Source organism: Phycodurus eques, chromosome 10 (genome assembly GCF_024500275.1).
Source record: "Phycodurus eques isolate BA_2022a chromosome 10, UOR_Pequ_1.1, whole genome shotgun sequence".
Lineage (NCBI taxonomy): Eukaryota > Metazoa > Chordata > Actinopteri > Syngnathiformes > Syngnathidae > Phycodurus > Phycodurus eques.
The window spans coordinates 20,901,896-20,926,150 of NC_084534.1; the positions used below are offsets into that span (position 1 = coordinate 20,901,896).

General features: G+C 40.7%; 2 protein-coding genes across 4 annotated transcripts; one reads left to right on the forward strand and one right to left on the reverse strand.

Annotated features, from left to right (window-relative positions):
* The first annotated feature begins 1,002 nt into the window (after positions 1 to 1,002).
* slc2a11a (solute carrier family 2 member 11a) lies at positions 1,003 to 8,707 on the forward strand. The gene is given in 13 exon segments (XM_061687487.1): positions 1,003 to 1,035; positions 1,349 to 1,447; positions 1,640 to 1,707; positions 1,845 to 1,880; positions 2,721 to 2,845; positions 2,917 to 3,046; positions 3,323 to 3,471; positions 4,337 to 4,524; positions 5,393 to 5,503; positions 5,844 to 5,945; positions 6,885 to 6,960; positions 7,445 to 7,572; positions 8,495 to 8,707. Coding segments are annotated over 13 exon segments (1,458 nt in total).
* A 2,358-nt stretch (positions 8,708 to 11,065) lies between these two features.
* Positions 11,066 to 23,839, reverse strand: patz1 (POZ/BTB and AT hook containing zinc finger 1). 3 transcript variants are annotated; one of them, XM_061688708.1, is made up of 6 exons: positions 22,314 to 23,839; positions 21,019 to 21,082; positions 20,781 to 20,952; positions 18,304 to 18,462; positions 15,381 to 15,587; positions 11,066 to 13,716 (listed from the first exon to the last, which is right to left on the reverse strand). In XM_061688708.1, exons 1-6 carry the CDS (start codon positions 23,495 to 23,497, stop codon positions 13,253 to 13,255), a joined length of 2,250 nt encoding a protein of 749 aa, XP_061544692.1. In that variant the 5' UTR covers positions 23,498 to 23,839; the 3' UTR covers positions 11,066 to 13,252. The 3 variants fall into 3 exon arrangements, with proteins under 3 accessions (XP_061544692.1, XP_061544690.1, XP_061544691.1); XM_061688706.1 differs by lacking the exon at positions 18,304 to 18,462; XM_061688707.1 differs by lacking the exons at positions 15,381 to 15,587; positions 18,304 to 18,462.
* Positions 23,840 to 24,255: the final 416 nt, after the last annotated feature.

The window sequence follows — 24,255 nt, forward strand, 5'->3', positions numbered from 1 at the left end:
CAACCAGTGGAAGACCCTCAGAGGCGGGCCAATCAGAGGCGAGGACATTAGGAGGGGGGCACCTAATTGGTCACTCCCTTTACGTCACAAATGCGAGGAAGCCACGCCTTCCACCGTAATGTTAGCGTATCATTTATTTCATTATTACTCATATAGATTCGTGAAACATTTGGGAAAATACTTTTCAGAGGGAAAATTCCTGCCTATTTTTTTGTATCAAAAATCATTTTATTTGTTTCCTGAATAATAATATAATAATAATAATAATAGTAATATTCTAGTTTCCAGAGATGGTTGAATTCGGGGTTTTCGGTGGCTGTAAGCTATAATTATCAAAATTATACATATATACATAAAAATTAATGAAATATTTAATTCTGAGTGTGTGTGTACTGCATCTCTATGATATTAGTTTCACTTTTTTAAATGAACTACCTCAATTAAGCTTGTGATATTCCTTTTTCTTCTTCTTTTTCAGGTGTACCTGTAAAATTGGAAAAACAGAAAAACAGAAAAACAGTGACATCTGCCGGATCTATCAAGATACTGCACATCTACCACGGTCATAGGCCATGTTTTTTTTTTTTGGGGGGGGGGGGATTTTTATGTGATTCTGAGCATGGCCTGTCGTCAGGATGCTGCCGCTCAAAAAGTTGAATATCGTGGAAAATTTTTCAATTTAGAAAGTGAAATTCTAAAAGTATGCAGACTCACTACACACATTATTCTTTATCATTTTGCTAATTAACCCATAGTTTACTATCTCAAGAAATTCGAACAATCATAAGAAACAATCAACATTTGATTTAGGAAATGATGTACAGTTAGCTTTATGAAAAAGTATTTTTCTGTGTTCGAGGAACAGTATGAATTAAATTTTGTTATTATTATTTTTTTAAATCGAACTACTGAAGTGAATGAACTTTTCAAGCCGGTTCCGAGCTGGTTCCGTCCAGGTTCTGTGAAGGGCAGATCGGCTCACTATAGTTCAGCGCCCTGGCCATGACGTCACCGCAGAAAGAAGAAAAAGCCTCGGTTGGTACCTTGATGCTCGGAATTAAATGAACGATCGTTTGTGTTTATGTGGTTTTATTTACGATAAGCTAAAGAAAGGCAAAGTCAACTCATCGTCAAAGATTCAAAGTTACGTCATCAAGTATTGTACTGTGGTTCCATGAGAGGATTTAGACCTCACAAGAAGCAAGAAACGTTTGACGAGCGATACTGTTTTATTTCTATAATGTATTCTCATCCTATTTAGACACTAATAAGCGTGCCTCAATTTCCCTACAAAAATGTAGTATATCCAGTAAATGCATGCGTATGTGTCTAATTGTGTGTATTACAGAGCAGCTCTTTGACATTAGTGCTAATGGTTGCTTCTGCAGCCATTGGAGGAACTCTGCAGTATGGATACAACCTGGCCATCATGAATGCACCCACTACCGTGAGTTTATTATTTTTTGTAAAGAAAAAATAAAAATAAATAAAAGAAAGACAAAAAACCAGACACACACACAAAAACGCTCACACACACACTCACAAAGCTTCATTGTTTTGCACACTCACTTGACACAACACTTGCACAATATAGTGAGATTTAAAGAGTTGTAAATTAACCCTCATTTTCAATGACAAGGGACACAATATTTTCTGTATATGTGTATTGACCATGCTTACTGGTAACATTATGGTTCGCGGTGCATCGTACTGAGTGAGAGCTAATTTTGGTTACCTATGATGCAATGCAAGTTTTAAACTACTACATAGGACACCCACAACGACCATATTGTTCAATGAACACTGTGTCACTCAAATGAGTAATTTTTTTTTCGCCTCTAAAGTCAATCATTAGTTTCCATGTCCATTCGCTTCGGGAGGTAACAACTACGCAAGCACAGGGAGAACATTCGCAGCCGCAAAAGAAGACCGGAGACGGAATTCGAACCCAGAACCGCAGGACTGTGATGCAGTCGTGCTAACCACCATGCTGCACCTGTGAAATAATCCATTGAAATTCCAAAGTTAGAGTGACTTCATTCCCATCCTTCCACTTCCGCTCATAAGCTACAAATTAGACACGCACGTACAATGTAACGAGTTTTTCAAAATTCTGCATTTACAAAGATTATAATGATGATTTTGGATTAGGATTGGGAATTGATAAGAATTTAGCGAGTACCATTCCATTATCGATATTGCTTATCGATCCCATTCCTTATCGGTTCTCATTGGGGGAGGGAATGAAATAATACAAATGATATCATTGATGTGATTATACTGTATAATTCATTATATGATATGATAATGAAATTCTGCATATTGGAAGTAGTCCCCCCCACCCCCACTTTAACAAAATGTAAGTTTTGTAAGTGTTTCAAGTAGCTTCAGTATTATATTTTTGTGTGAAAAACAGCCAAATTTTAGATTGCTTCTGCCCTGATACTATGTCGGAAGAGTTTGGAACCAAAATACACTTCTTGCTTGTGATGTCATCCCTCATTTGCGACGTAAGCGGCATCGATAAACGGAATCGTCAGGCAAGATAACGATCGATTCCGAGGAATGGAATTACTTCTGTTTGAGATTCCCATCCCTACTTTGGATCAGTTTACAATATGTTCATGATTGTGGATGTAGTTTGCAGTGGCGCACAACCGCATTGCAAATCCCTGCATCTTCTCATTTCATTCATTTTGCTTTTCTTTTCCTTTGACAAGGAAAAAATGCCTGCTGCTCAGCAACATTTTCCTCCTTAGCGGTGCTCTCTTGGCTTTGACAAGCCGAGCCGCCGGGTCTGTTGAGATGATCATCTTGTCACGTGTCCTTATTGGAATAAATGCAGGTATGATAGTGTGCAGTCACGTAAGCGCTTAAGAACTTATGATACTCCGGTAGCTTCTGTCTGTCTTGCAGGAATCAGCATGAACGTCCAACCGATGTATTTTGGAGAAAGCGCACCAAAGCATCTCGGGGGGGCTGTGTCCTTGACCTCTGCTGTTTTTACAGCCTTTGGAGTCGTGTTAGGACAAGTGGTGGGACTCAGGTGAGGATTTATGTACAGTAATAATAGTGACAATGATAATAAAGGCAGCACGGTGACTTAGTGGTTAGCTGGTCTCTGCCTCACAGTTCTGAGGTTTATGGTTTGAATCCCGGCCTTCCTGTGTGCAGTTTCCATGTTCTCCCCATGCTCGCGTGGGTTTTCTTCAGTTAGCCAAAAAAAAAAAAAAAAAAAAAATGCATAAATGTCTAAATATAAAGAAAAGGAGCATATAGTGAAGCATGTAAAGTTACTAAAGCCTGGATCTTTCACTTATAGAGAGATTTTGGTCAGTGAGTCGTGTTGGCAGTATCTTCTTGCCAGTAATCCCATTCCTGGCTTGATTCAACTCTTTACCCTGCCCTGATTCCCAGAAAGCCCCAGATACTTACTCATCGACAGGGGGGACAAGGAGGCCTGCATCGATGGTGAGTACGCTCACAAAAATAACATTTTAGGCTCTGATTCGCTTCCTTTTAACGATAGTGAAACATCTAAGGTTACAAAATAAAAGCAAAACAAACAGCTTTTGCAGTGCTGGTTGACCTCTGACAATTTCTCCCTCTGATATATTTTAAATTTGTTATAACATCAGACCTTTATTACATGGACAGGTAATGGTTTACCATTCCTAACAATAATGTAAAAATAACCACTGTTAATATTAAATTGTCCTTTTTGTTAGTATTGAGGGCAAAATAATATTTCTTACTTTCTTTTCAAGACTTCAACAGCACTTTATTTATGTATTTTTACTGTTTATTTATACATTTGCATTTTATTTTGCAACTTTCACACTAGGTAGAGCAACACTGGCTTTTATGTTTTTATTCCTGCGATTGTAGTTTGCATTGGTACAGAATTGCACTGTGACATACTGAGGGTTGTTGCTATTATTTTTGGGTCTCTTCATTTAGCTACAAAAAGAATCAGAATATTAGGAACAACTCTCAGTATGATTCAGTGCTTTTCTGTACCACCACTGCAACCACCATAACAAATACATTCTGTTGTAACGATAGTACCTTTCTGACAGTGTCCATCAAAACTCTTTTAATAAAGCTCCTGTAGTGTTTGTGGCCAGGAGTGTAACTTTTGTAACGTACTATCTCCAACTAATTGAAGACATTTGGAGAATAATCAAAATGTTATGAATGAATGGTGTCACGGTTGTCCGTGTTTAGTTCGTGGCCTTTTGAGAGTCATTCAACTTTCCTTCGTCACTTTTAACTCCCATCTGTAACATATTGCCCATTACAAAACGTGCAATTTGGCATTCTTGCTCCTCCTCAGCTCTACGGCGGCTGCGTGGCTGCGAGGTCCAGAGCAGCGAGCTGGCTGAGATCCTGCAGGAACAAGCTGAAACCAACGGCATGAGGCCCAGCCGGCCTTGGGAGCTTTTTCGCGACTGCTCCGTGCGATGGCAGCTCGTCTCCGTCATGGTCATCAGCAGCGCCATGCAGCTTTGTGGCAACGACTCGGTACGACCTTTACTAATACCTCGCTGTGGCGTGACGTAGTGTGAGGAGCGCTGTCACTGTCACCAGCATTGGATCAAATGTTGTGGCCACAGTATCCTTACAAGTTATGTAGCAAGTTGATTAGAAATGTGAGAAGATCCATTGGCTGGTTTTCCATTTCCAAATAAAAAATGAATGCTTGTGAAGATGCATAAGAATGTGAATGGCAGCTTGGTACTGTCCAACACAAGGGAACTTGTCCATCTACTCCTGACCGCCACTTCATGAGGTAAACCTGCACAATCTTCAATAAGCGATCCAGTAAACAATCAATACAGAATATTTGCTACAGCTCATGATAATTTACAGATAATAAGGGTCAATGTTGATTGGCATTGTCTGAAAACTGAACAAAAACTTATTTGCAGTGTTTCTAATATTTTGGTTTCCTTAGCTACTTGATATAATCAAGTTGATGAGAACTGCTCACAGTGTGATGCAAATGAGAGAGCAGAAAGTTATGAGTCTCTGCTGACATTGTCAATCAAAACGGAATATTTCTGATACTCCTGTGGTGTTGGATCTCATTAGATTGCAAAGGTGTTACTAACGTTGTGGCCGGTGAGTTTAAATTCTTTGGCCTAAAGTCGCCTTCAGTTTAACTGCATGCTTGATGGATTTATAGATGGGAGTATTAACTGAATTATGCTATACACTTTGGAAGGCATCAACCCTTTGTTTGAATTTCAGACTCACACTATTGTTTTGTGTGACTGTTGTTATTTTGTACAGTTAGCATATACCGTTTTTAATTTGAGGACACTTTTGTCTCAACATGTAATAAAGATCTGATTCTCATCTAAAACACATGCTCGTGTCTGCCTTCCAGATCTACTTCTATGCATCTTATGTTTTTAAAGACGCTGGAATATCGAATGACCAAATCCAGTATGTGACAATCGGCACGGGCACGTGTGAATTCACAGCCTGCATCATGTGTGTAAGTTGCTTGGCCGGAAACTCTTACATAACAGCTACTCAGAAGAGCTTTTTTGTCTAAAATTTTAATATGCGGAATCCTCCTCACGTACATACAGGTTGACGCTTCACTTTCATTTGAACTTTGTCTTATTAACACACTGCTGTCGCTAGAGAAATGACATTCTTCCTTCATAATGACAACAAAGTTGTGATTAGCACTGTCAGAGATACAGTATTCATTTACCAATGTGCTTATTATTGTGATTGTAGTTAGCGGTGTACTGTGTCACACTGGGAACGGTTGTGTATTTAAGCTGCAGGAGAGGGGAAATTGTATTCCTAATATGACATGTTTGCAGAACCTGCTGATCGAGCGCAAAGGTCGGAGGTAAATGCTGATGGGAGGCTTCATCTTCATGACCGTCTGGGCCGTTGTCTTCACCATTGCTTTGTCTTTTGAAGTACCCACTTTGTATTCTTCAAATGGCTTGTAGAGTCAGGTGTTGTGTGTTGCAGTGCATGTACAGTCGAGATTTAAAAAAAATAATAAAAATAAGTGTACACACCCCTGTTTAAACATCTGTTTGTTTTTTTGAATGGAAAGAGACAAAGATAAATAATTTCAAAACTTTTCCCACAATTAATGTGACTTATCACCTGTTCAACAAATTTTTTTAAAAAAGGAAGTCGTAAATAAACAACTGAGCTCATGTTGCACAAGTGGGCACACCCTCTTTTGACTGAGTATGTGGCTGTGTTCAGAACCTCCACCTTGTCGAAGGCCCTAGTTGCAGTTGATGAAAAATAGCTCCAAAATATAATACTGCCACCACCAGGTTTCACTGTTGGTATGGTTTTCTTTTGGTGATGAACAGTGCTGTGTTTGTGCCAGATATACCTTTTGGAATTATAGCCAAAAATTCAACCTTGGTGTCAATATTTTGCACAAACACTTGAAATCTCTCAAACACATGTCGGAAAATGTGTTTGGTCCGATGAAAATGTTTGAATGTGATTGGTTAATTCTGAACACAGCCACATCCCTAGTTATGGAAGGGTGTGCACTCTTTTACAACCACATGGTCACAGATGTTTATTTTTACTTCCCCTCTTGAAAAGATTTTTAAAAAATAATTCCCAATTGTGTTGTATGTTGTAGGCTATATGTCACACTAATGTTGGAAAATGTTTTGAAATGATTTATCTTGATCTCATTTTTTGATACGACAAAAACATTTGAACTTTTTTTTTTCTTTAAATCCCCTGTTAATGATCCTCCTCTCCTGTGCTTTCTGTTTCGAAGTGTAAAGCAGTGAAATCCAGACCTGATTTGATGTTGTCTTTCTGTGTTTGCATTACATCGCTTTACTTTAACTGTGCACACTGTGATATCGCAACAGCACATAATATCATGGATGCCTTACTTAATCATGGCCTGTGTCTTCAACTACATCCTCAGCTTCGGCATGGGACCAGGTCAGTGGAAGAAAAAGATACAAATAGTGGTACAAGCATGAAATGTAAAGGTCTGAGTTAAGCCTTATACAGTAGGTAGTTCAAAGATATAGTTCATATTTGACTAACTAAATTCTAAAATTTCAACCCCAGACAAATATTAGGAACTGTTTATAAGGTACACAAATGAAGAGGCGATGTCATGACTACTTTTGATGAATGTTATGTATACATGTATAGTTGTATAGTAATAGTATGTGTGTGATGTACTGTATGCCAAATATGTATCTGATATATTTATCTTATTAACTAATATGCTGTATCCACACCTGAATATATAAAAGATATAATTCTATTACTGAATTAGAAAAGACTTATGCATGTTTGGAGCTTTTGATTTCATAACTGAAACATAATGACATTTGTTAACATCAGTTGCTTTTGATCAGTACAAAAAAAGTCCCTTTGAAACTCCCTAATGTTAATGTAAATGTTCCGCTTACAGCTGGTGTGACTGGAGTCCTGCCCACCGAACTCTTCAATCAAACTGCTCGGCCGGCGGCCTACATGATCGCCGGGTCCATGATGTGGCTCAACCTCTTCATTGTAGGAATGATTTTTCCATTTCTAGTGGTGAGGACACGCTCCTCTCCTTTCATTGAGCAAGTCACACAATTCACAAGCATGCGTGGGGAATTTTTCTTAATTGTCATTTTACAGTACTTTCAGCCAATTTTAGTTGTTTGTTTCACAAATTAATCTTATTTGTAATGTTGATCCGCAAACCAAATGAGCATAAGCAGGATAAATAAGTATGCCATACGATTAAAGGCGACTATTCCAGGGTGTATTCTGCCTCTGACACCAAAGTCATGAATGAATTACTTTCTCTCTTTATTTTTATCTGTATTAATCCTAGTTTTGCATTTGCTTTCACATATGTTCACAAAATATTTTCAGCTATATATATATATATTTTTTTGTACATTTGAATTATTTGATTATTTTGACCAAAATACTGTAGTGTGAATACTATAATTTTACACTGGTCTAGCCTCTTTTAAGTTATTTCGAACTGCCCAAAATCCCTGCCGGTTAAATAGATCTTTATCATCATGAGATCCCAAATATAAGGAAGCGCAGTTATGCCATTTTTTTTTTTTTTTTTTTAATGAGACAGGAAGTATTTTTCCACCAGTGTAAAAAAATAAATAATAATAATAATAAAAAAAAATTCACTCCATTGATAGCAGCATTTTTTTATTTATTTCTTTTACTGGCAGGCATTCAAATGATCTTTCGTCTGTAGTGCCAAAGCTTCACATGTATTGTTTTGTTTACTGGTGTAAACAAGCTTCCCACCTCAGTAAATATAATACTTTTTGTTGTTGTTGTTGTTTTTGCTAGTAGAAATGGGCTTCCATACAAATCAAAACAAACACAAAAAGACTTCCTTTAATAGAGTTTGAGTAGTGAAAAATCAATACACATGCACACACTTGGGAGTGATTTTATACACTGATAGAAATCTTCCCTGTCGTGTTTTCTTTTGCAGAGCGAGATGCGCCAGTATTGCTTCGTGCCTTTTGGGACAGTGTGTCTGCTCTCTGCGCTGTACGTGGGGCTGGTGCTGCCGGAGACCAAGGGCAAGTCGTTATCAGCCATCATCGGCGAATTCCACAAGCTTAACTTCAAACACAAGGAGCGAGCGTACAGCAGCCAGAGTCAGTATCAACTGGGCGAAGTGTGTGCATCCACTGCCTTGTAGAGGCAGTGGATGCACACACACAGTGGATGCACACATGCCAACTTGCTCACATCAGAAGATGTCGCAATGAATTAATCATAATACATAAACTGTTGTATTCTTTACATTCTATTTAATTATGTAATTATTATATGTGAAATAAAGTACATAATACAATGTTGTATTTTTTTTATTTTAAAAAACTAATTGACACGAATAGAGAGTGGCTGGATCCAAGAGCAGTCAGAGGCAGATGTGAAAGGATGAATAGTTTATTTATGAAAGGTAATAGCGGTGGTCCTAGGTGGGTTGGCAGGCGGCGGTGTGGACTGGTGGCAGGCAGTGGTGAGGACAGACGGCTGGCTTGGCGGGAGGACTTACGTGGATCAGGAACATGGGGGGAAAACACACTGGAACAAGGTAGTGCCTGAATGAACAATTTCCTTTTTTTTTAAAAAATGGCTATTAATGCTACTTGGGGAAATAATAGGATGTGCGTACATTTGCACTTACCTGCCACAATATCAAGTACTCAATCTAAAGATATCCAATACAGGAGTCAATTTAAAAAAAAAAAAAAAAAAAAAAAAGCATTTTCAAACATAATAATGCTCAGTTTTGATGACGAATATGTTTATTATTGTGGTTGTAGTAGTGTACAACTGCATCATGCTGAGAGGTCTTTCTAATATCTTGCTCCTTTTGTGTACTGTAGCGAAATAAGGTAACATGTATAATTTATTCAGCTCGCGTATTAGCTCTCATTAGACTGTGCAAGTGAATCAAATGTACTGTGGTTAGTGCACAGTAGGATGTTGTTCTGTCTGTGCAAACATTTGTAACAGAACATGGAGAAGGTTCAAGTTTAATTGTAATCATTAGGCACACGTTTGGACCACTTCAGTGAACCCTGACGGGGATGAGTACAAGATAAAGTGATGTGTAATTACATTCAATATCTAACTAGCGTAAACACCAAACACTGATTATTGTCCTTTCTCACATCAGCTGCAATATTGGAGACTTTATCTACCGGCCGTGGTGCGAGGAATCGGAGGCTTATAGCAGTGCGGGATTCAAATGTCTGTTATTGCTTTCTCCACTCGTGGTAAGATGTGAATTGCTTGGTCAACACAAATTTGGCTGTTGATTGACTGCACTATTACCATAATCTGGGGGGAACAGTAACACAATTCATTTCACTGACAACATTGTAATTCATGAATATGATTCTACATATGATTCCACAAGCTTTTGCGAGGCCGGTTTCTCTTTGGCTATAATGTTGGAATGTTCTCATGATAATGATCCCGTAGGATGTTTCTTCCAAGGTTGTTCACTTCACACCAATCGAACTGCAACTGAACTGTAATTAAAAAATGTAATAGAGTGGATTTAAGAAGTTTGAATTATGCTTAAATGTATTTTATGTTTTAAATGCTGTAAATTTAGCCTTCAAAAAGGGGTTTCAAGCTGTTTAATGCCACCGTTAGTTGAAGTTTAGTGTCAAACTTAACCACATACTGTACCTTTGGCGTTTACCATTAAGCAGACTTTAAGGCATAGACAAACTAACAAAGAGCATCTATCTAGCAGTGTTACAACACTAAGAAATGAATATTTGAGCACGACGACACAAACAGACTGACAATGATACAAGCATATTATCAATATCCTATGCAAAAAAAACATTACAACTTATTCAGTCACAGGAGTGGTGAAACTCTTCTTCTTTTGCATCTGCATGACTGTATTATACTGCCGCCTGGTGGCCAAATCATGCACACCAGAAGTAGCCACAGTCATTTCATTATAATGCAGAAACTGTTTAATTATTTACATTCTAATTAAATATGTTGAGTAAATGATTTCGTAAAGTACAATATTATAGACTGGTATTTTCCTTAAATACATTACAATTTTATTTGAGGGGGGTGGGGAGGGGGATTAATGGCACTCGTATCGCAAGGCCTCACTATATATTATACTGACACCTTATTGTAAATAGAATTACTCTTACACACACAGTATACAGTCAATCAAAAATTAAGTATCTTTACATTGATTGGTTTTGTATCTATAACATAAAAAAAACGTATAAAATACAAAATCTAAATAGCTTGTTGACAAAACATATTCATGGCTGGTATCATGATTTGTAATGTGTTATTACTTAAAATGTATGCAGCTAGTGAGATTGTGTGTTATTACTTAAAATGTATGCAGCTAGTGAGATTAAAGTTACACCAAATGTGCAACGCTCCTATAACATGAGGACAAACTAAATGTCCCCAAATCAATCCATCAAATACTGTAGTAGTGTTTTAAATAGTACGTTGTGGAATTATAGGAAAAAAATAATAATTAACAGCGCAGATGTCAGGGGCTTTTCCACTGCAGTTTATTGGATCCTTGTCTGTGGCAACAAGAGAGACTCAATAACAGAGTACAAAAACAAAGATTTATACTGTAGAAAAGTATGCGGCTTATACTGAAATATGTCCAATGACATAACAAAACATGTAGCGCACGTTTTAAAAGCTTTTCTTTTTTTTTTGTATGCGAGTTTTGTTCTGTATGACGATATAGTAAATACCAAGTTTAGATGCTGTACATGTTCTCTGTGTGTTTTGTAAAAAAAATAAAATAAAAACAAACAAAAAAATAAAAAGAAGTTCCAATGCAAGTCACGGTACAATTTGCCCAAAGACAACCTTTAAATCCACTGCTGTGCACAATCAGTATGTGGAAGGCACTTAGCAACAGACCAAAAGAAGAAAGCCAAACATTTCGGGCTGAATGAAAACAAACAGAGTGAAGTAAAATTCACTTTGTCCTCAAATAACAAAACAAGCCTTCATGGCAGAGTGGATCACAACAAAATAACAAATAAAAAGCGTCATGCGGCTTACATTGTGACCGCGTGTAGTTGATTGACACTCAGCCAAAGATGTAACGCAACATAACTTAACAAGCTTCTAGCACAACAGACAAGGACAAAACTAAAACAATCTGCTTATGTACAGGTCCGCCAGTAACAAACCTCATTGGTTGGTTCAATATTTATATATATTTCTAGAATGTGCATATGGATGGTATATACAGTTGTTACAATTCATTATATAACCATAAATAATATAGAAACAGACAACACAGTCACTCTCTAATCAAAATAAAATGCAAGGAGATGGAACACAAACACACAGTTTACTTAGTGTGACAAACACATTGGCCAATGCAAACCAGACAAACAGAAATATTATTCGAAACATGTGAGTTGTTCATCCTTCCTGTCTGAGCAGGCGCTCGTATAGTCAAATATTCCCACATGATTCTTAAGCAAGATTCAATTAGACAATACAGTAGAAACCTCTCATTTCAGTTTCAGAGGAATGTTATATACGTAAAGACAGCTCATTTGAGTTTGTGATTGGTCCGGATGCTACTTGATCACGTTTATTAACACACACACACGCACGCACGCACACACACACACACACACACACACACACTGCAACATAACTTACGAAAGCTTTAAATTTGACAAATCAAAAACATTTAGTTTCACATTTACACACACAAAGAAATCAAATTGCACCCAAAAGCAAGGGCATAAATAAGTTAATAAAATAGAATCTACATTTATTAAAATATATAATGATAATCTAGCTGACCTTGGTCCCCCGGTAAATTATCAGAAATGGAAGGAACACAAAGGATTTTGGGAACGTTGTTGTTTGGGGAACATAATTGCCAACGGGCTCGTGCCGTGTTTCAGGTTTGAACTTTTGTCACTTTTGTGCACGCTGAAGCCCGACTATTCTCCGCCAGAAGATGAGACCATTGCATCCCTTGTCGTTTTAGCTATGAAGAAGAAAGAAAGGGGGGAGAAAAAAAAATAAAAAATAAAAAAATCATATCTTCTACAGCCTCATTCTTGATTTGTTTACGCAAAAGACGTTAGGATTCAAACGCAAATGTGAAACGCAAAATAGAAAGTGCCTTTTACCTTTCGTCTTCTGTCGGTGCTTTGCTTCTTTTTGTGACTAAAGCAAACGCGAACAATAATGTGTTAGCTTGCATTGAACAAATTCAAATTCTTGAATCTGCGATTGATTAAACCACCCCCCCGTCGGGAAAACAGAGCAATATAAATACAAACTTAAGCGCTGCCCATTGCTCTGAAAGCCAAGATGGTTTCAGAAGAGTCAACGGGCGAGTCGGGTGCATTCGTTGATTCGTCACGTCCAGAAACATGTGCAGCTACGAAAGCTCAAAGAAAAATCAAAGCAACCAGAGTTTTTTTTTTCCCCCCCAAACAATGATACGGTACAAAGGGGAGATCATCTTCATGTCTTTTCGTTATAAAGATAATTACAACACCGTATATGCACTTTCCATACTCTGAAAAAGTAGAAAAAGTAGGAATCATATGGCAGTCTGGCAAAAATATACAGATTAAGCAAGAGAAGTAGTCTTGAGGCAAAGTTATTAACTTGTCAAAAACGGAGCAACTTCGGTGGGCAACCTGGCTTCGAAGGGAACGTCAGAGACCAAGCGTGCGTGTTACTTCCCTCCAAAGTCCAACCCGCTATGACCCGCGTCTGCATCCACCAGCGAGGAAGCGAAGGCCGACTGCACTATCTGGAAGCCGAAAGACTCCAGCAGAGACATGCTCTGCTGAGGCGAGAAGGGGGCCAGCTCGCTCAAACCAGACCCGGACCCCGCCTGGGCCCTGGGGGTTTTGTGTACTCTGTGCTGGTGTTTCCTGAGGTAGGACTTGGTGCGAAAGGCCTGACCGCAGATGCCGCAGTTGAATTTCTTCTCGGGGTCCATCTTGGCTTTGGGACCCTCCGGAGAGCCCAGGGCTCCCGCAGAGCTTCCGTTGCAGGCCAACGAGGGCATCTCCAGCTCCGACCGGTCTGATTTGTGTGGAGACTTCATTTCATCACAGTTGGAAAGTTCCCCAAAAGAAGGATCTGATTCTTCAGACTCCAGATGAGGGCATTTCTCTCCATTTTCTTGTCCGTCTACGGGAGACAGGATGCGGGGTGGGAGGTAAGAGGGGGAAATGGGGGAAAGAAAGGCTTGCATTAGGACAACTGGCTTATATAAAACAGGCTAGATGAGATAAATCAAATATCAACTGGAACCTGTGAAGTTTCCACCAAGCATTCAGCTTGGGTTCAATTCAGTACAGTATGTATTTTTCAAATAAAATTTCAGATTTCAATTGATTTTTTTTCCCCTCATAAAAAAAGAGTCAGTTACAATGACATGCAAAACACATTTTGCTATTTGTTTTTGTTCTCCATGTGGGATTTGCTTTGTCCTTGTGCCAAGTTTTGAATGTTTTTTTACAGCATTTTTCCCCCTCAGGATTAAGTTGCATAAGCTTCTACAGAAATATATTTTTTTTTTCTTTACTTTAAGGTGAAAATGCTTCCTATTGGGGAAAAAGGTCCCTGTTGTCAAAACATGTACAGTATGTAAATACAATCCTTAATAAATTAACATTTGGAATCTTTTACATAAATTCAGTTAACAATTTGACATAAAATGAGTCATCAAACTGCATGCCTCGGTTGGTCCAAATTTCTCTCGTCGAAAAGTGAAGCCCACCGTACACAGAGTAACGTGGACAAATGCACCTGAACTGGATAATCGCAAACAAATTACTCTCACCCACACACCTGGCTATTGACACTCGCACACATACCAACTCGCTGCAACTGAAAAACAGCCACGCCTGGTGTTCTTACTGGGAAAAAATGTTTTGAGTCACCAAATTATACAGTATACTTTACTCTAATATTCTTAATGAGCCACAAACAACTCTTTTAAGGAAGGAGCAGCGCGCCCTGGCGGCTGTAGCTATAGTATAATAATAAAAAGAGAGGAACTGGACGAGAATAAAGGGAGTGTATTATATTTGAGAGGCTCTTGGCAATTTCGGTGACAGATGCTCTCCACGCTTGGCTTTTTAGCCATAGCTGCATATGAAATTATTAATATAAGTTGGGTATATAGCGTCCTCGTATGGCTTGGGACCGGCCGGCTGGCTCTTCCTTTGTACCCGTAACTGTACTTCTTGTTGTGAAAGCTCATGTGATGCCTCATTTTTGATTGGCCATCACTTCTGCGTTGATGTAATTTTGCTGCAATTCAAATTACAAACCCCAACAAAACTAGCTGCCGACGGTCAGCTACTCATGAAAACTAGTAGCAGAATCCCACTCATTGCGCAAAAGTTCAGGAGCGCTTATCCTCGTCGCTCAGTGTGTAGTGGGCCTAACGCTTCACACTCCTCCAGTTCTCTCACACTCTTTTCTCATGCACAGTTGTGGTAATCAGAATCATCGTTATTTGCCAAGTATGTCCAAAACCCGGCAAGGCAACATAGGCAAAATATTTGCGGCCTGGAAGCGCATACTTCGGGTCAAAAGTTTCCAACATGTTGATAAATCACTGCTTTTACAATGTACAAATGGGCACTATGTCTTTGGCAATGTTCGGCATGATTGACTATGATTGCCTACCTCCGGGCTCAATTCTTATCATATGTGAAAGGATGTCAAAATGATTTTGCTCATATTGTCTGTCTCAGCAGGAATTAAGTTCAGCTGCGCTCACCCAACTGGTAAGCCTCACATCATGCACCTGCCCCACCCGACTCCTGCTGGACTGTACTGACCTGCAGCAGGCCCGTGGACGGGGAAAGCGGGTACCCCACCGGAGCGACACTCCCAGAAATACGGAGACCTGCCTGTCTTCCCTACAAGCAGCTCTGTCTGAGGGCCCAAGGCTGGAGGGCCAGGCTGTGGGAGAACTTGATGTCCGGAAAGCCCATGAAAGCGAGCCCCTGCCTCTGCCGAGGAGCGCGCCAGCTGACGACTGCCGTCTACAAAACCACCCATCCAGGAAGAGGTAGGACAGACATAAGAGGCCAGCAGACACCACAGAAACAGAATTACCTTCTGACGTGCTGGAAACAGAACACAATCAACACAGGGAATTCAAATGTTTCCCTTCACAAAATCTTTAAACCCCTCCAAAGCCAATTCCACACGACATGTTCCCAGGATCATCAATCAACCGTCAACCTATGACAGCAGTAGATTTTCCTCACTTGGGATGTAACGGTGACAATGAACATGCACGTGCCATGAGCATGCTGGAAGACGTGCTCGTTTTCCAGAATGAGGCAGCAGCAAACAACCATACAACTGTCAATAGATAAATAGTGTATTTTCTCAAAGAGTGGCTGGGGGCAAGTAATTCTTTACTTAAGTTTCCTCATCAGCACCAATGATAAAAGGCACCTGCCTGAACAGCACAGTTGAAGCAGACAAGCGCAAGCCCTCTGGCGAAGTTATTTACGTATGCACTTCCTGCAAGGCAGCAATTCCATGATGATGTGTATTTTGTTTGTTGTACATTTTATGAATTAAGTGATTTGTTTCTTTCTAACCTATTTCTCATGGCTGGCCATCTATAAAGCTGTGATTCCCAAACACAAATAATGTGTTCATCTATCTATGCCAGGAACGTGACAGGCAGAACATTTAAATACTCTTCCACTCGACGGCAGAAGGTACATAATTACCTTAAATTGAGTAAATTGAAACAAGATCATTGTTACTTCAGTATAAAGTGTTCTACTCTTATTCAAAGGAGATGGGGACTGAGCCCTGCCCCAAATAGTAAAGATTTTAACTAATTGGCGCCGGTCCCCCAAAAACAGCTTATAACTGGCCTATAGGAGGCCACAAGATAGTGCCAAAGCACTACTTTTAGGTAGATTTGTGCGTTTAGGCCACACTCACAGGTATCACATACATATACCATTTTTTAATTCACATTTGAAAGCGGCCTGATTCCAATCCGAAAAGATTAAAATTCATGCGTTTTTTAAAGGCTTTTTTTTCTATTTATGCTGCCATGATGCATATCCCAATTGTGTCACCACCTGTCATTTTTCCCTATGGTGTCGATTTGAGGTGAGTACTATTAGTTAGTTATTATTATCAGTTAGTTAGTTATTAGTACTATTGAGGCAGGCCACTTTTTGAGGATAAGCTTATACATGTGCCCAGCAACACTTTCAGAATTGGTGTGTTGCTCCTCTCATTTGTCTTAATTGTAAAATGGATGTGTCAACATTCTTCTTTTTTTTTTTTTTAACCATGTTTTGGCTTAAAGGTCACAATCTTCAGTGGGATTTGTGAACCCTTTGGAATTTTTTATATTTCTGCATAAATTGGTCATTAATTGTAGTACTATCCACTTGACTATTAATAGCAAGCTGTCCAGGCCATGAAGAACAAAGCACACGCATACCATGATGCTCCCTACAGCATGCTTCACAGCTGGGATAACGTTTTGATGTTGGTGCGCTGTGCCATTTTTCCTCCACAAATGGTGTTGCGCGTTCCTCCCGAACTATTCAACTTCGGTTTCATCTGTCTGCAGAATATTTTGCCAGTAGTGCTGTGGAACATCAGAGTGCTCTTTAACAAACTTCAAACATGCAGCCATTTTTTGAAAAAGACATCAACAGCTTCCTCCTTAGTGTTCACCCATGAATCCCTTTCTTGTTTAATGTATGACAGATTTGTCAACCAAGACGTTGGCATATGCCGGTGATTTCTGTAGGACTTCAGCTGACACACTAGGGTTCTTTTTCACCTCATTGAGCATTCTGTGCTTTGCTCTTGCAGTCATCTTTACAGGACGGCCACTCTTAGAAGAGAAGCAACAGTGCTGAACTTTCTTCATTTATAGATAATTTTTCTAACCGTGGACTCATCAACATAAAGTCGTTGAGAAACTTTTGTAACCTTTTCCAGCTTTATAAAAGTCAACAATACTTAATTGTATGTCATCTTAGAGCTCTTTTCAGTAAGGCATGGTACACAAGGCAATACTTATTGAAAATCATGTCTGATTGATTGGACTCCAGGTTGGCTCACACCTGACTCTGATTAACTCTTGGAGAATCCGTAGCCCAGAGGTTCACTTCCTTTTTTGTCTTTTTATTTGATTTTAATCTAGATCAGACCACACCTTTATGACCAATTTATGCAGAAATTTAGGAAATTCCAAAAGGGTTCACATTTTTTCCTCCCACTGTGTAGTCTATGCCATCTCCGAGGTTTTTTCCAACGAAACCAGAGCAAATGGTGAACGCAATATTACAAAACATGCAGCACTGCATTGCAGACAAGCTGGTAACGGACCAGCCACGCAACAAACCATATGCAGCCATGGCCATGCCGGACACAGACAGACAGCCAAATAGGCCACATGATTATTAGCAAACCATGTCCAGAACAAGGTGCAAACAACTCCATTAACCGCTGATTGTGACAACAGGAAATGGTGCAGAAAAAGCAGCTCATTTAGGTCTGTGACACTTCAAGATGATGTAGCACAGACAATCAATCAACACACACACAGTGAGTGACAAGCTTGAAGTAGCATAGGCTGATGTGCGCTTGTGTTTTAAGCAAAACACAAAGATGCAGCAACTCATTTGATCTAAAAATTTAAAAGCAGCAGAGCCAATTGAAAGCTAGAGACATGAATATTTTGGGATGGGCCCAGCGACTGCTTGCCTTCCACTGAGCACTGGTGTCCCATGTGGTAAGGTGTGCCGTTGTGCATCTGCAGTTCGCCGCTTGGCTCAGGGAAGGTATGCAACGTGGCAGAAGGTGGAAGTGAGGAGCCATGGTGTGTCTTTGTATGCACCTTAAGGTAGGAGGCAGTTGAGAAACCTGCGACCAGGAAGAGCACAAACAAGGCAGTCGTTTGCAAACCGGTGGCCTTCACAGAGACTGACTATGATCACCTGGATTGGTTTGACCACAATAACAATAATAGTAGTGATTGGATAGAACTATCCAGAAGAACGATGAAAAATGAGGCAATAATGTATCATCTGTACTACAGTAAACCACATGTTCATCAATTAGTATAAAATAGGGATACACGAATACCACTTTTATTTTTTATTGGGGGGGGCAGAGTACGAGTGCAAGTACTTACTATGAGTACTCACTGATACAGAGTACCAATACAGCTTGTAATTGTGATGAAAATGTGTTTTATTTTAACCAAATATTGTTTAAAAAAACACAAACATGAAATTTACATGACCATGACATAAGTTTCACTCAAACATAAGACTTTTTAGATTAACAACTTGTCAATACTGACATTGTAACGTGCAGCTGCATGTTTTTCAAACAAGCTTTCCACACATTTCACATAAATGTGCTACCTGTAACACAAGGCATTTTAGTTATGTGGTGTGTCTGTCTGAACACTATGAGGTCTATGTAAAAGGAGCACATAGAAAGGAATGAAGAAGAACATGGAGTCTGGTGGATATAAATAAGTACTGCGACCCTAGTGATGATAAGCAGTAGAGAAAATGGATGGATGGATGGATGGATGGAATACAGATACCATGTTACCTCTGTATGTTAACTACAAACTACAGTGCGTAAGAAGAAATACAAGACTGCTTCTTGAGAATACCACAACTTAAAATTCAACTGTGACAGGAAAACTGAAGTGATACTTAAATCACACCATGGTTTACGTGACTTTACGGCCACAGCTTTGTGAAGGGAGGGTGGCTGGCTCAGCCAGAGCTGAACAGCGCAGAGCGCAGCGGGCAACGGCTCAAAACTTGGTGCTTGGTGGACGAACCGACATCGCAACTCGCAAGACGGTCGCCTTCGTTGCCGCCCGAGCAGAGGATAATTTGCAGCAGGCTAAAAGTGTTGGGAGCTGTGTTTGCATTCATGTACTCCACAAGGCTGACATGTCTAGTACCCGGAAAGTATGACAGACTGGTGAAGTGGTAACAGTGTTGTAGTAACGGTGCATTTTTGTGGGCATCCGTACTAATAGTCAAGTTGGTAGTTGGCAAATTGTAGCCGCAGCTAACTACAGAGCTACAAAAAAAACATTGTTACCATGTAAAATTATTCTAAATTTATAAAGTAAGGACAACCAGTATAGGAACTGAATGAAGGATTTACAGTGGAACCTGTTAACCAAACGTCCCTGAGGTCATACAATTTGGGATTCTACCTAAATCTCTGTGAGAAACATGCCTTAAGAGCAATTTTTTCCCAACCTTTATGGAGCCAAGGCACATATTTTACAATTGAAAAATCTCATGGCACACCAACAAACAAAAATATTACTGTATGTACTTCCTGTGATCTAATAAGAGCATCTATTTGTTCTGTCTGTCACTATACCTCCCTGGTATAAATAGATGAACAAAGATACATTGTTTCTTGTAAATAAATAATTTTTTGAGCAATTAAGTAACATTTTATAATTTCCCACAACATACCTGAAGAGTGCTCACGGCACACTAATGTGCCCCGCCCCGGCACACTGGTTGAGAATCACTGCTCAAGAGTCATGTCAGACATCAAAAGGAATAAGTACACACTTTTTTTTCCTTTAGCTTATTCCTCAACAAGGTGTGTTAAAAGAATATGAGAAGGGGAATATACACCAGAAGTAATGTAAAGAAACAATCAAAGCAGTAAGACTCCAGCGTCAGCATACACATTGTGTTCTGTTTACCAGTGGTTACATTACTTTTCCACTCGTATGAACATTGAGAATATAAAAATCTGTTGCAGTCCCTGTACAGTAAATAATTTGTCACTCACTTATCCCAAACTAAAGTGCTGACAGCAATTAGACAGCAACTGTCTCGCAACCAATTTGAAAGACACAATAGACGCTGGCGCCAACATTCATCTAATTAACTGGGTATTGGAAGCCACATGCAAAATGAAAGCTCAAAACACTATGACAATATCACACCTGGCTTGGTTGGGTGTAAAAACAAACAGTGGATCAATGCTGGGTCTTCTGTTATGGCTCTAATGTGGCTATTTTGCGGGATGTCTGTGTAAAAAGGGGGTTTAGATGTGGGTTTCAAGATTACAGTGACCACATGGGATCATAGTTTGGAGTCCATGTAGGGTTTAAACCATCAATATCATAATTTTTTATTTGGGGGGGGGGTTATGGGTACGGTTGGGTGTGAATGACTTACCTTTGTTGCAAATGCCGCAGTAGTTGTGTGTTCCTTCGCTGTGTTTCTTGAGGTGGTCCGACATGTATGCCGCTCGGAGGAACTTGCCGCAAACTTTGCAGGGAATTTTGTCCTCATGACATGCAAGGTGTGACCTGAGGCGATCTCTTGTAGCAAAAGAGGCATTGCAAATCTGCAACAGACCAAACGACAGGTGTAAGTTTACAGTTTTATTCAACTGAAGTATCTTTCATATCACCTGGCACTTGTGGGGTCTCTCTGTTGTGTGGACTTGTTTGATATGCCCGTTCAGGTGATCTGGTCTGAAGGGTAAAAAAAATATACATTATATTTGTGCAGTAGGCCTACAGTACACAAATACGACAGTTGTGCCATATTTAAGCATTTTCTCTACCTTGTGACCAAAAGACAGCAAAGCCCGGATTCTCAGATGTCTCAAAGATTATTCTGAGTGATTATCAAGCGGCATGTGATGTGTTAGGAGTGATTGTGATGTGAACTGGAACGATAGCCAATAAGGACCTGAAGCTCATGCTATTTTGCCAGACATAAATTGAGGTAACAGACCTGTGAGGCAGATGGATTATCTTGGCAAAGGAGAATTGCTTACTAAAAGATTTAGAGAGCTATTTGAACAATATTTGAGCGAAATGGGACATTTAGTGTACATAGGAAAAGTCTTAAACTTTGAGTTCAGCACATACAAAATAGGAGCAAAAACAAAAAGTGTTGCATTTATATTTGAATTCAGTATAGTTGATGTGAGTATGTAGGAAGAGAAGTGCCAAAGATGGAAGTACGGGTTACTCGAAAACGAGGAAGGCCAAGTACCAGATGGAAAGACTGTATGAAATCAAATTGGAAAAGAAAGAGGTAGACAAAAGGAGCTCTTCTGACAGGAACATTTGGAGATGGATCATCCAAAATGACGACCCCCCGCCCCCCAATTTCAAATTTGTCCTCAAAAGGCCAACATGGTGGCCCTCGATGGCATCATCATGTTTCCATCCTCTGATAGGTTGGTCAGAGCCAAACTGATTATAGCTAAGCTCGAATAGCAAAACGTCTGTAGCGATCTGCATACACAAATACATTTATTCATCAGCATCTCTGATGAGTAGGATGTATTTGAACCAATTGTTTTATGTTTTCCTGTTAGATAAAATATTGATTCTGAAATGCTGCAGAAGATGTACTTGGCACGGTTGCTTGCGGCTATAGTTGTTTTTTGTACAGTACTGATGGTTTCTATGTGACGTAAAGTGGTGGTATTAAGAGGTGGATTAAGTCCGCACTGAAGGCCCAAGTACCAAATGCAGCCTGCCACTGTACATGCTGGTATTTATGCTGTATATGAAAAAGTTCACACAAAAGCAGAATTCTAAGCGAATATGTTTACAAGACATCAGTTGGTGCTGTCAAAAGGAGCTGACTGACAGGTCTACGGGCTGATTTGATGCTTCCAGTCTTGGCACCAGACACACAGTAATTACAACGTGCAAAAAAAATAAATAAAAAAAGAAGCAAACTGACCTGGAAAAACCTTTGCCACAACTCTGACACACGTACGGTTTGCCCACGGAACCGTCGTGGGAGCGCACGTGATAGGACATCCTGTCTTTGCGTTTGAAACGCAGACCGCACACATTGCACGCGTACGGCTTCTCCCCGGAGTGGGACAGCTTGTGTCGATTCAGGTGGTACACGTCGCGGAACACCTTGCCGCATATGTCACAGCCGACGTGCCGCCGGGTCCTCTCGCGCTTGCGGCCGTTGTCCAGCGCCAGCCCCCCGTGGAACTGCGCGTCGTTCTCCTGGCCCATCAGAGCCATGCCGCCCGGCGTCGAGCGGCCTCCAACGATGGCTCCGTGTTGGGCTTCGTGGTTCTTCAGGCGCGAGGCTTCCGTGAAGGCTTTGCCGCAAGCGCCGCACGGAAAGAGCACCATGTTTTTCTGCGGGCTGTGATTGAAGCGGACGGGCTCCTCTGGGCCGCTCGCCTTCTTGGGTCGCCCCCTGCCCCTCTTCGAACCGACGTCGTGATGCAACGTCGTTGTTTCGGGCGACACTGGCAGACCGTCGACGGGCTGCAGGATGGGCATCGATCCCTCGGCGGCGTTCTCCAGTAGCACGGCGGCCGCGGCTGCGGCTTCGCTCCCATCCACCTGATGTCCATTGTTAGCCAAACCTACCAGCGCCGTCCCGTTCACCAAATCTTGCTGCTGGGCCACAGAGAAGCCCAGCTCCGCGGATCCGGTGGCCTGGAAAAGGCTGGCGTTTCCCCCCCGAGAGGACGGGACGAGGATTTGCACATTGGATTGTTTGATGACCTCCTGGCATATCTCGATGACCGAGCGCATCAGCAAAAACTTGGCAGCTGTCATCAACTCCGGGAAGCACTCGAGCCGCACCACGATCCTAGACGTGTAAGCGAAGTCTAAGATGTCTTTGAAAACTTTGGGGCTTATGGTGTGCATCTCCAGCTCCCTGGCGTCGCCGTCCTCCGGCTGACGGCCGAACACCGATTCGAAGTACTCGCTGCACGCCGCGAGCACCGCCTTGTGCGCGGGGAAGCTCTCCTCGCCGACGCGCAGGATCACGTCGCAGAACCTGCCTCCATCTTTCCTCTGGACGTCGAGGTTGTGTAGCATCTCCGCGCTGTGCTTGCTCACCTGGTAGGTGTACGAAGAAGTCCAAGACGGCTCCGATAGCTTCTCCATGCCGAATGCATCCACCGGCGAGGGTCGGATGAGGAGGAAATAAAGAACGGCGTTTGCAATTCGCAACGGAGCCGTGGAGGAGAGCTAGCTAGAAAATCCCCCCGAACCGACCGCTCCTCCCCGTCGTTGGCTTGACGGGATCTAACGTTTCGACGCTAGCATTTAGCAACTGGCTAAAGATGGCAGCCTCCAGCTTCCTGTGCACTTTGACCCGGGTTTCTTGATGGGTGGGTGGTGGGGGTCGCTCGTATTTTTGTTTTATTTATTATTTTGTCAGGAAGGCTTATAACGCCGTCTTTGTTTTTATTCACCTAATTCCCGTTTCACTTCCCTATTATGGAGAATGAGAAGTACTCCAGGAGTCCTTTTAATCACGTTGGGTAAATATTAACGCGCAGGTCTGCTCTTCCTGTTTGTGTGACAAAAACCCCTCCCCCCACCGAGCGTCGACCTCAAAGCTTTTTCTGCTCGACAATCGACATGTTGACCTGAGCATGGCCCTGAGGGACAGTTGTTGTTTCCCCCCCCCCCCCCCCCTTAGATTTCATATAAAAATCTCTGATTAGTCAAAGCTTCATTTTTAAAAATTTGTGAACAAAATATGTTCAATTTAGTGTTAATTTTTTTTAATTTAAGGATTTCCCCAACATATAGATTCAGTTATGTTCTTCCCGTTAATATGAATTATGTTGTTTTGCACATTATGTAGTTTTCTAATTTTCAACAAAATGTATTAAAAATGTATTACTATACGAACA